Source organism: Hyla sarda, chromosome 1, assembly GCF_029499605.1.
Source record: "Hyla sarda isolate aHylSar1 chromosome 1, aHylSar1.hap1, whole genome shotgun sequence".
In the NCBI taxonomy this organism is placed as follows: Eukaryota; Metazoa; Chordata; class Amphibia; order Anura; family Hylidae; genus Hyla; species Hyla sarda.
In genome coordinates, this window is record NC_079189.1 from 170,459,492 (window position 1) to 170,472,098 (window position 12,607).

General features: G+C 40.8%; 1 protein-coding gene across 4 annotated transcripts in view; it reads left to right on the forward strand.

Moving 5' to 3' along the window:
* The window catches only part of ANKRD50 (ankyrin repeat domain containing 50), a 66,001-nt gene that overhangs the window by 29,395 nt on the left and 23,999 nt on the right, over positions 1-12,607 (forward strand). For 3 of the 4 annotated variants that reach the window (XM_056563774.1, XM_056563764.1, XM_056563784.1), the window contains one exon: positions 611-840. In XM_056563774.1, coding sequence (XP_056419749.1) covers positions 611-840 — 230 coding nt within the window. Of the gene's footprint in view, positions 1-610; positions 841-12,607 lie in introns of those variants that run through there. The other variant, XM_056563792.1, reaches the window with a different exon arrangement.

Genomic DNA, 12,607 nt, shown 5'->3' on the forward strand with positions numbered 1-12,607 from the left:
GCTTTTGAAGGATCACAGATTATATACGCCAATGTGCCTCCTTTACCGCACCTGCGCTCCGGCCTTCTCGGTAGCCCGGAGGTTTCCGAAACTTCAGACGCAGCTACGCATAGAATGTGGGCTGCTGCAGGCAGATCGCGGGGGGTCCCAGCGGCAGGCACCCCACGATCAAACATCTTATCCCTTATCCTTTCGATAGGGGAGAAGATATTTTTGCCCGGAATACCCCTTTAACTCTCCTTTTTCAACATGCCTTTATCATAGCTGACAGTTTGCTATTGAGATATTGAGATCCAATAAAGGGTAATGAGCAGCATGTAATAGCCAAATCTGTACTGGGCAGGACGACTGGGCACTTCCCCTTTCCACCTGCAAGTAAAATGAGAAGTTCTAATAATAGGGATTTGCTATCAGATAACCTCTGCTTAGAAACTAATGAACTTGTAGAATTTCACATATTAAAGTTATATTCTGAAACCCAAAGAGCTACACTAGAAATCTGTTTAAGTAAACCAGAGATGGTTTATTGGTTTCATTTGTATAAGTTGGTGGAAGTGAACTCAAAAGTGTTTTTTTGGAAACTGACATATAATCTTCCTTCTGCCTACAGGTGCGTTCTTCTTCCTCTTCTGGCCTTAAATGCTCCCCCTCAAAGTCTTCTTCTGGTGGTCGATTCAGTTGATGAGGGATGCAATGTTACAGAAGGAGAACACCGACCATCTGGTTTATCTGGAACAATAGCTGATCTTTTAGCAACACATCATGAGTTCTTTCCACCATGGCTGCTACTTATATGTTCAGCCCGCAAGCAGAGCAGAACAGTCACTAAAATGTTTACAGGTATGTATTAGTCATTTTTCATGAGTTGTCTGAAACAGTCTCTTTAAATCCTTGGGCTGCTAAAGCAATGTTTAATGCAATACAACCAGAATTCTCCTTAAAGGAAACCAATACACAGGGTTATAGTGTGGGTGAACCGGATTACGACGAGGTATCCCTTACCCGTAAGCAGTCCGGTTCCAAATATATCTGTTGTGTTAGCCTCCATTACTAATCTGGAAATGACCAGCTTTGTGCAATGGACCCAGTCATTGACAGGTGATATCGCTGCTACCACCTGTCAATTTCAAGATGACAGGAAGCTATCAATCCAATCTGGATATGCTACAATTCCCAAATATAATCTACTATCCCCAGTAGTATATCAAACCAGGAAAAAGATTAACCACAATCTATAATGTAGCTGAACAGGTAGGTAAATTTCAGACGATAACTCAGCTCTCTTCAAGGACAACGTACGTCTGTTTTACCTTACACAAGGCGGGACTTAATAAATGAATGAATTATTATGAAAGAAAAATATTCACAGTACATTTAAAACAGATATGAACAAGACAAAGTTTCACCACATAGGAAATAAAAATAAATGGGGGGAAAAAAACTAGAATCCTTACTTACAAAAAGTTAGAGTTCTATACCATGGGGTCTGGAAGGAAATGGCATCTGGCATCCAAAATCAGATCTTGTTCCCCATGCAAGTGTTCCCTAGCCCCCCCCCTCTCCCCCCCAAGTCTGTAGTTTTATACCCTGCTATAAACAGGTGACACCTCTATGTTCAGCCTCTGGGCGGGACAAGGAGGAGCGATAGATGTTGCCCACTTCTTTATGATACCTTTATGCCCAAAGAATGGGAAATTTCCTCTATCTTCTATCAAGGGCCAGGCACCCACATCATTTTCTTATACTTAAGTTCTCCATCAAATCCTCTTTCTAGGGGTACCTGACACGACCCCCTTATTGTGTACGATTTACCCAGTGCAGGCAGATCGGCAGGGATCAATACACAAGGGTCATGTGAATACTCATTTTAAAGCTAGTATGATGGAGAATCAAACCGTATAAGATAGGGGCTGTGGACATACTTCCCTGTACCCCAATTTTTTATATTGGAAAATATGGCTTTTTTCAATGGGCCACCTCCATACACCTCTTTCATCTATTGACACCCAAGCTGGTGCCTGGTTGGCTTAAAATTGTGTTACATTTCCTGTCATAGAACAGCTGTGTTAATGGACCCCTCCCCCATGCTATGACTAGTCACACCTATATCCAAGCCTGGTAGACTTGCAGGTTCCATGAATGAATTATTTTTAGAATGCTAAACTAACACAGATAAGGGTAATTGAATTTACTAGTGGTACATACAATTGGACATTTATACAGGATATATAAATGACAAACAATCACAATGCAACATGGATAGATATTTTAGCCATTGTATATGACAGGACCCATTGCCCATGTGCGTGCGAGGTTGGCGGGCCTATCGGAGCAGAGGTTTCTGCCTCAATTGTGCAAAGTTGGCCATTTTCAGATAAGCAATGGAGGCTAATACAATGGGTATCCTTGGAACCAGACCACTGATCTGGGTAAATGATACATCAGTGTAATCCGGTTCCCCTATTACTCTGTTCAATATTCTTTGTTAGGGTAACCCTATAAATGCTTGTTTGTAATAAAAAAAAATTGAAAAAACGACCAGGCCATTCCCACATCTACATGTGCTTACACCCAGCTAGCAAGACTCTCTGTGGACTTAGTTTTATGTGTGTGGTAAAGCTACTTTAAGATTCCAGTAAAGCATCCCCGTGTTTTATTGTGGCCTTTAATTTCTTAATCATGTTAGCTTTTTTCTTTCTTTTAATAGCTATAAAAATCGCATGTTTTATTGAGGTTCCAGCCTGTAAGGAACAAGATAATTTATGGGTGTTGCAGAGCTATGTAAGCTATGTAAGTTTAACAAAGCGGCCCCAGAGTTCAGTGAAAGACCCCTTTGCTATTTATGAAATTGCCTGAGGCTGTGCTTTGCTGGTTGCTCTTTGGTGGCCAAAGGTCACTGTGCTGTTATGTGAGGGAATGAAAGTGCTGAAAGTAGCCATAAAGCGTACATGTGCACAGCAAACTGGAAAGGCAGATCTCAAAATCAGTGGTGAGAAATGGCTTGCATAGTGACGTGCTTAAGACTTAACGGAGAATATGTTTAGTGCTGTTTAGATTTTATGTTTTTTTTTTTTCTCCATGGATCACTGTTTTTTTTCCAACCAGTGTCCCTCCAGCTGTTTCAAAACTGCAACTTCCTGCATGCCCGGACAGCCTTTGGCTGTCTGGACATGCTGTAAGTTTTAATGACTCCAGGTACCTCATTGAAATAAATGGGGTACAGCACTGGTGTGGCAGGGATACGGCAGGAGGCGGTTTTGACATTCCCCTGCCGGATTCAACGGCCATATGCCCCAAATGTGATGTCATTGCAGCCTTACGATCAAATCTGATATAACTGCTGACTGAACCTTCACCTTAGATGTGAAGAAACACTAAAGCAGATTTCAGGAGGTTTGGCAAACCCATTTAATGTATTTGAGATCCTCCAAACTCTTCCCTAACACCTCCTGTCTCTTTTGCTGTTCTATAGGAAATAAGTTGTTGGTAGAGGTGTCTGGAAGTGGCTTACTCCCCTCTTCACCGAGCTGAATGTGTATGGGGGGGGGGGGGGGATAAAGAGCTGCTGGCCATTCATTTGGCCAGCAGCTATCTAAGGCTTCTTTCATAGCAGGAGAAAAATTACTGCATGTACAGTCTTTTTCTCCTGCTACAAAATAACGGTGCCCGAAGGAAGGATCCCATTATAGTAAATTATAGTTATTGCCCATTGTGCCCCGTCCCGATAACAGCATGATTTATACATATTTAGATGCTGTCCTGTGGCAAGTATAGGGGCCATGTTGGACGGTCATATATTAAAGTATATTAAAGTTCATCTATTTATAGGCAAGTCCGTGCAGAGCTCTAGTGGTCAGAAAGTGAACAGATAAATACATTTTAGCTTGAGATGTGTCACCTGCTGAGCCTGTGTACGGTCTTCACTTCTCTTTGGCTAAGTATGAAGAAATCTTGGTATATTGCACTTACTCTACCTAACCTTTTTCTTTTTTTTGAATGACTTGGAACTGGTCATTTAGTAGTTTTAAATGGAAAGTGATAGACATAGTGTAGAGCATAAGCAGTGCACGTAAAACATAGATGCATCTGGTTGTGATTATTTAGGACCTGGTGGAACTATTACCCCCACGAGCTTCTGTTTCCATTTTACAGTTAAATGGATATTACTGCAATAATGTGGCCTCCTTTACTGGCATATGATGACTGCTATTAGCGTATTGGGACAGCTGGTTTATTATGGACATGTCCCTGAAGATGCAGCTTTACATTTTGACTTTGATTTTTACCCCCTGACAATAAAATGTTGAGGTCCACAGGATGTTGTCTAATGCATGTTTTAATTCGTCATTTACATTGTACTGTACTTTATTACAGAATCGACACAAAAGTGTTAGCTAAGACTTCCAGTCATTTGTCATTTACGTCTAAAACATTTATGACAAATCCACAAGATATGCCATAAAAATGTCTAAAAACTGTGGGTCCCACCTCTTGGACTCTCACATATGGTAAGAATGAGCATCCCATGCCCCCCACTGCCAAGTCACAGCCATTGCATTTTCTATAGAGAGGTAGTTCTGTGCCTCTCTACAATAAAGGGTTCCCACAAAGCAAGCTCAGTTAGTTATTACTGTGACCACATGTATGATTATTAGACCTATTTTAGTATCGTTTTGTGCTTACACTTTTGCAGCATTCCTTCGATTTCCCTTATACTTCTGGGTTCTATACTGGTCAGCAATGTATTGCATCTGACATAAGGACGTGGTCCACAATTCCCCTGCCAGATATATATCTAATATTTTTTTTTAAAAAAGGTTGGAAGACAAATATTAGGGTAAATGAGGTGTATTTTATGCCAGTGTTATGGCTGTTCAGTACATATGCAGGGAAAGGAAATTGGTGAAACCAGTACTATTCATGGAGCCCAACAGGGACCAGAGAAAGAAAGCAAGAACTGCGCACGTGTCACCACCTTGTCCAAGCACCACCTGTGGATGTTACTTCTACTTACGGATTGGGGCAGTAGTACGTAAATACACTGTAAGGAGGTTAAAAACAAAATCTAATGTTTGTCTTAAGTCAATGGAAAGAGCTAAGTGGTGCTTGTTCTCCCAGCAAGTGAAAGTCTCAGGCCCAGTCATGTGTGAATGAAACCTAATGGAGCAGAACTCAAAAGCAGCCAACAATGAAAAAAGTAAATAGTAGTTAAGCATCACCCATAGATGGTATCATTTACAGTAGCATGTCAAGAGTGATATCCATATGAACAATATCTCCTTAAAGATCAGAAAAGTTGTAATATTAGATATGCCCAGATATTTTACCTGTACTTAAAGTGACTTGTCTATGATAACGAAGGCAAAGTGACATACTTGATCTGTAAGAATTACAGTAATGTAAAAGTTACCAGCATTTCCGAGTCCTGTATTGCCATTGGATCTGACTATGTCTATAGATTTTCATGTATGTATAGATGCTGACATACACTCTGCGTAGTGTGCGCTCTGCCAGTTCATGTATGGTTTCCCTGCACAGCTGCCAAATCTATTGTGCATGTGCAGTAGAAGGTATTTGCTTTGGAACATGTCCTGGAATTATGGGAAATGTAGTCTGCAGGGCTTTGTTTTGATCATGTAACCACTCACCCTGCCCACTGAATACAGAATATACATTTACATACATTTTAAAACCTTAGACATTTGTGGACAGTAGAATTGTATAACAAACCCCATTTTAAAGGAGTAGTTCAGATGCACAGAAATGGATAAATCTGAATCTTTACATCTACACTCTTGCATGAACAGCTTGGGTTGAGCTGTAGGGACATTTGAGGACTTGTAGTCTCAAGCTCCTTATTCTGGACAAACTAATCTTAAGAAATCTTTGTAGAATGGGGGAGTGTATGGATTCTATATTCATGTATGCATTGATGCTGGTCTTGGAATAAACATAAAGACTCTGAATAGTTACATGCAAACCATCGGCATCATAGCCAGCAATATCCTGAACCAATTCAGGTATTGACCTCCGAACTTACTTGGAAAATAATGTATTAGGCTGTCTAAAGAACTTCTTGAGTTTACATTGAAAATCTGGAATCAAGTATTAAAGGGAACCTGTCACCTTAAAAACACAGTCCATTCTTCAGACGTCATGTTATAGAGCAGGGGGAACTGAGCAGATTGATATACATAGTAACATAGTTCATAAGGTTGAGAAAAGGCCAGAGTCCATCGGGTTCAACCTATAACCCTAATGTCTCTACGGAGTCCATATACATATATATATATTAATATATATATTTATATATATTAATATATATATTAATATATAAATATATATATATTAATATATATATATATATATATATATATATATATATATATATATATATATATATATATATATATTAGTGTTGTTGAATTTTTTTTTTTTAGAATAACTTGTTAATTATGTAAATCTTTGCTTATTCTGGGCTAAGTAGTTATGTGGGTGTTCTTACTGATTAATTGACAACTCTTCCTACAAATACAAAAATAGCTGTCAGTTATTGGGTAGGAATGCCCATGTGACTACTTGGGCCAGTAAGAGCAGACATTTACATGAATAAATGACCTTAAAGGGTAGCTCCCACCATCCTATTTTTTGCTAGCCCATTCCCCCCCGCTACGGCACTAGCCCGTTCCCTCCTCCCCCCTTCCCCCCCCCCCCCGCCCGCATACCCCGTTCCCTCATTACACTTGCAGTTACTGCAGAGTCCGGCAGCGGGCTTACAGGGACAGCGGCGGCAACGAGGCGGCAGCGATGTGCGGGAGGAGTGGCCTCCCAGCCAGTGGCCGGGGAGCCAATGCGCTCGCTCCCGACCTGTCTGATTGACAGGCAGGGAGCGAGTGCAGCCTAACTGAAAAAGGACTGATTGCCACTCCAAAATCAGTCCTTTTTCAGTGGCCAGTTTTTAAATGTAAATTTAAACCTTTTAAACCTAAATTTAAACCTTTTTTTTTTAAAAAAAATTATAATAAAAGTATATTAGAGATATGTTGTAGTACATAAGTACTACAACATATCAAAAAATAAAGTTGGTGACAGTGCCCATTTAACCTTTTGCCTGAAAACTGTGTCAAAGTTGCAGATTGGACTGGATTTCTGACAGGTCTTCTTTAACCAAGTGTTATCAATTCAAAGTTAAAGAGCCAAATAATGTTGTTTTTAATGTGTTTTGCTTTAACATTGATTACAATTCCTAATGTAGCTGAGGTTCATTCCAACTTAGAAAGGGAGGTCCTCTCAATGTCTACAGGTGAAGGCTGGCTGTGTGGCTAAGTTGAGTAGATCAGCCAGGACCCTTCTTTATTACAGAGAGAGAGAATAGCATGGCTATTTAACTAAGCCATTCAGCCAACCCTTTTGGGCTTGTCGTTAGTCACCTGCTGACCTGGGGGAACTCACTTTCTGTGTCAGAATGATCCTGAAGTAGTGCAGGATTGGTGCAGATAGCAGGACAATGGGGCAACTATCATACAGAACAATTTTTTTTGTAAATTTAAAGTCAAACACCTCCAAAAGATCTTTTGATCTGGCTAAACGCCCCCTCCAATAACCTTTCAGCAGACCTTCCTATTAGACAGTCAGTAATCGCTACAATTAGTCATGACAATTGTGTAGACAATCCTTTAAAGTGAATATCGCTTTAACTGATGGCTGCTTTGATAAAAATAAAGATTGTTTGACATAAGAGAAGACAAAAAGAGGAAGGAAGCCTCTCCGGTAGATGTCTTGCTAGCAGTCTTGACTAATGGCTTGCTGTTCCCCGGCGTTAGGTTTTGACTCCGCAGTCTTAATTGCTTTCAATGATTATTTGCAAGTTAGATGTGCAAATTCTAATTGCATTTCGTCTACTATTGACAGTAATAGATACTTTTCAAAGATAGACGGGTGCTCTGAAGTGCTCACTTATGTATGATCAGGGTTTCACAGTGGACACAGGATGAGCTGCTGTTTAGAATTCCAAGAAATGAAGAGGAAAGGGTTAGCTGGGATGGAATGCTTCTAATGATTAATGTCCTGCTTGTTCCAAGAAAGCTTAGACAAAAGGCTCTGTGGTAATGAGAAACAGCTGTTAACTTGGCATTAGATAACTTTTAAAGGTGTAATCGCCCGGCCAGTATCGATCTTCTTTACCAAAGTTACACAGTAAGTCTTAAATAATGCATTTTATATTATACCCTTTTACACAGTCTACAGCATGGCTTTAAAATATAAACTTCTGATGTTTGCAGTTTATATCAGTAGATAAATACAACGTAGAGCGTGGTAGCTTTACATTTGAGGTAGATATACAGACGAGTGCAGTTGTTAAGTGTATGAGGGTCTCAGTACCCCTACAAACCAAATATTGAAGATGAGTAGAAGAGTAGAGTTAGCCTAGAGGAGCAGTGTATTTTTACCCTTGTCTTGTATCAATAGAGATCATGCCACGGAGACCGTGGTCTTATCATGATTCCTCTTATGCAGAGGTGTTGTGGATCTTTGCACGGGCAGGATGCTGGAAAAAAAATTATTTCACATATTTGTAGGCATGTTGCAAATTTTTAGAACAGGTTACTTACACTCTGCCATATTTTTGCTTTGAACATTAGCTTTTAAAGTGTACCCATCAGATCCAACAAATTATTATTTTTTTTATATATATATCACTCAGTACCTAATCCTGACCATGTACATCTAATTTTTATGTGTCTAGCACCTTTTCATTTTTTTTTTAATTACTTTTAATTTAGCTCACTAGTCTGAATTCCTTTCAAAGGAGGGGGCGTGGCCTCACTGTGCAGGTCTCCGCCCCCTCCCTCAGTATGCTGTCTGCTCACATCTCCCCTAGCATTAGCAAAACTGCAACTCCCAGCTTGTCCTCACTGACAGTAGTGGGACACAAGCTGACAGTGGGAGGATATTTCTTCCAGCTGTGAACCCTGCGCTCACAGCTGTCAATCAAGGAAGTGTGTCCATGACATAGGAAATGACACATGGACACAGCAGGACTAGTAGGTGTCCAAGCAGGCGGGGGGGCAGTTGTTTGACTGGCTTTTTCAGTATGAAATACTGAAAATGTTCTAATGAAAGCAATTGCAAAACCTATTGGTTATAAATGCTTTACAACATATCAAAAGTTTTTGTATCTGACAGTGCCCATTTAAGGAAAAAATGCTGTACACTAGGCCTTTTCACTGATGCATTGACTAGCGCTGCACTGTTTGAGTGGCTCTCCTCTGTATGACAGTTATCTTTATTTTAATCTTGGTTTCATGTGGGTAAAAGACTACAGTTCCCATCATGCATTGCTGACATGTTCTCCAGGTTGTTCTCCTCCACCTATATTTCCTTATTTGCTACGAAATCTTCTGCCGTTTTATACACAAATTGGTTATTGTCTTGTAAGTGGAACACATAAGAATTTTCATGGTACAAACCATGTCTTTTCACATGGATTAGGAGTGTGAAGAGGAGGGGGTGGGTGTACAGCGCTTGAGCTGCTGGATGACATAGAGCGAAGCTGCATCGTCTGGTCTCCTTGATTCTGTACCCTCAAGGTATTTGGTCATTATCATAGTCCTGTGGATATATAACTATTACGGTAGCTGGCTTTGTATATTTGGTGTCCTCTTGATGTCACCATTGGTGGTCCAGTGGCCCTCACTGTATCATTGCCATGCAATTCTCTTCATATTTAAGCTGTGTCTACTTGGGGATGAAAAATAGTGGAAAATTTAAGTAATGTCAGATTTGCATTATCCTAAAATTATTGTTACTGTGGAGTACCTGAAATTACCTTGAAAAGTGAATTTTCCTCAAAAATGAGTACCCAAGCAAAGTTTTCCACTCCTGCCTAAACTCAAGCTTTATTGGAGCCATTTAAAGGGGTACTCCGGTGGAAAACTTTTTATTTTTAAATCAACTGGTGCCAGAAAGTTAAACATTTGTAAATTACTTATATTAAAAATGTTAATCCTTCCAGTACTTATTAGCTGCTGAATACAGGGATGTGGAAATCCTATCGCCCGACGCCCGGGACAAGTAGTTTTGGGTGCAGGGCAAGTGAATTGTTCATAGATTTAGCCCTGTATCGGGCTAGCAGGGACAGACCGACTTCCCCCTTATTTTTCTTTAATGCGAGGTGTGAGGCGCAGGAGCCGATGCAAGTCTGCACCTCACACCGGCGCTCAGAGTGTAGTGCAGTCTGTCCTCCTTCATACACAGAAATCCTCCCCAGCACCATGCAGTGCGTCCTCTCCTCTGTGGTATCAGCGTCGCGTGTATGTATGATGTGTGCATATCTATGGTGTGTGTATGTGTGTATGTGTGTATGATGTCTGTGTATATATGATGTCTGTGTATGTATGTATGTAATGTATAATGGGGGGGGCAGCGGCAGGTGTATGTATGATGTGTGCATATGTATGGTTTGAGTGTATGTGTGATGTGTGTATGTAATGTATGATGGGGGGGGCAGCGGCGGGTGTATGTATGATGTGTCTGTATGTATGTAATGTATAATATAGGGGGCAGTGGCTGGTGTATGTATATGTGCATGTATGTTTTGTTCAGGGGCGGACTGACAAGTGCTGCTGCCGGTTGTGCTAATTTTTTTTTTTTTTTTTTTGTGGTTTCTGGCCACCTGCACTAAATTGCACCCCCAGAATCCCGCCCCCTTCATACTCGCCCGACGACCAAGAGCCCCACGGATGCACGCAAACACGTCCGAACCAAAACTACAACTTCCAGCATGTTGCACCATAACCTTAACTGTACTACTATATAGTGCAACATGCTACAACACAAGTGTAACATGCTGGGTGTTTTAGTTTTGGTTCGGGTCAGCTGCAGAGCCATAGGCTGTATCAGGGCATGCTGGGTGTTGTAGTTACTAACTGCAATTCCCTGTATTCCATGACACAGCCTATGGCTCTGCAGCTGAGACAAACCAAAACTACAACTCCCAGCATGTTACACAATAACCTTAACTGTACTACTATATAGTGCAACATGCTACAACACCCACACAACCATAGGCTGTATCAGGGCATTCTGGGTGTTGTAGTTATCTAGTAACTAAATGCAACTTCCAGCATTTTCTGACACATAAATTAGAGTAAATAAAATGCAGCATATAAACAGGAGAAGGAGAACACCCCCCCCCCCCCCCCCCCCGTAACACAGCGGTGTTCAGTGTTTTCTAACCAAAAGACTCCATATATAAGTCCCTATGAAGACTGAAAAATGCGTATATATGTGAATAAGCCCCTTTCCTAATAAAAGTTCTGATAATAAATGGTTCAGATAAAAACTACAGATCAAGGCACATAAGATTACCCTCATACATCCCTGTATATGGAAAAATTGGAGTTATAGGGGTCAGATGGGGGGGGGGGGGAGGTTCTGGGCTTGCCTCGGGTGTAAAAGGAGCCAGCTACAGCTCTCCCGCCGCTAATAGTCTGACATGCTGCGATCACCGTGGCTGCTATTAAACCATTAGATCAGCGCTGGATAATTGACAGCAGTGTCTAAAGGGATCTTATATCCATCCCTGGTGGTCTAGTGGGGGGGGATCGTACTATTTTGGTTGAAATTATTTCATCTACCAGGACAAGTGGATTTTCTTGAGGGACAAATAGATTGTGTTCCGCTTTAGTCCCTTGGACAAGTATGTTTTTTTTTTTATTTGCACACCCCTGTGAATACTACAGAGGAACTGATTTTCTTTTTGGAACACAGAGCTCTCTGCTGACATCTCTGTCCATTTTAAGAACTGTCCAGAGTAGGAGAAAATCCCCATAGCAAACATATGCTGCTCTGGACAGTTCCTAAAATTGAGATGTCAGTAGAGAGCACTGTGTTCCAAAAAGAAAATCATTTCCTCTATAGTATTCAGCAGATAATAAGTACTGGAAGAATTAAGATTTTTATATAGAAGTAATTTACAAATCTGTTTAACTTTCTGGCACCAGTTTAAAGGAGAAATCCTACAATTCTGCCTTTACACATTGTGTGTGTTTTCCCTTCCTTACATAGAGAACATGTCACTCTGAAGTGCTCAGGTAGTGGCTGTTAGGTGGCCGTGTGTTACATTTTCCTACACAAGCATCATTTGTCAGGTGTACACAGTCACAGCCAGAAGTCTTGAACAATCCAGGCAAGTAAACTTGGCAGGCACCTTCTTACTTTGTTGCAGCAGTTAAGAGTCCTTGCCAATACACTTACTCTGCAGAGCATCCTAAAATATAGTAAGCACATACTTTCCAATCCAGAACGGTTGTGCTGCCTTCTATCTGTTCTATTCATACATTTAAACATGCAGGGAATCCCCCTCGAAGCCTTTCTATCTCAGGAACATCATTTTTTCTGCGCTAACAGTACAAATCCTGTGCAGCAACAAAGAGCCGCACTCCAGTATATACAGTCAATAGTAATAAATCAGATAGGGATTAAAAATCATATTTGGGGAGATTTGTCAAAACCTGTGCAGAGGAAGAGTGGTGTAGTTGCCCATAGCAACCAATCAGATTGCTTCTTTCATTTTCCACAGGCCTCTTTAGAGGCCTGTGGAAAA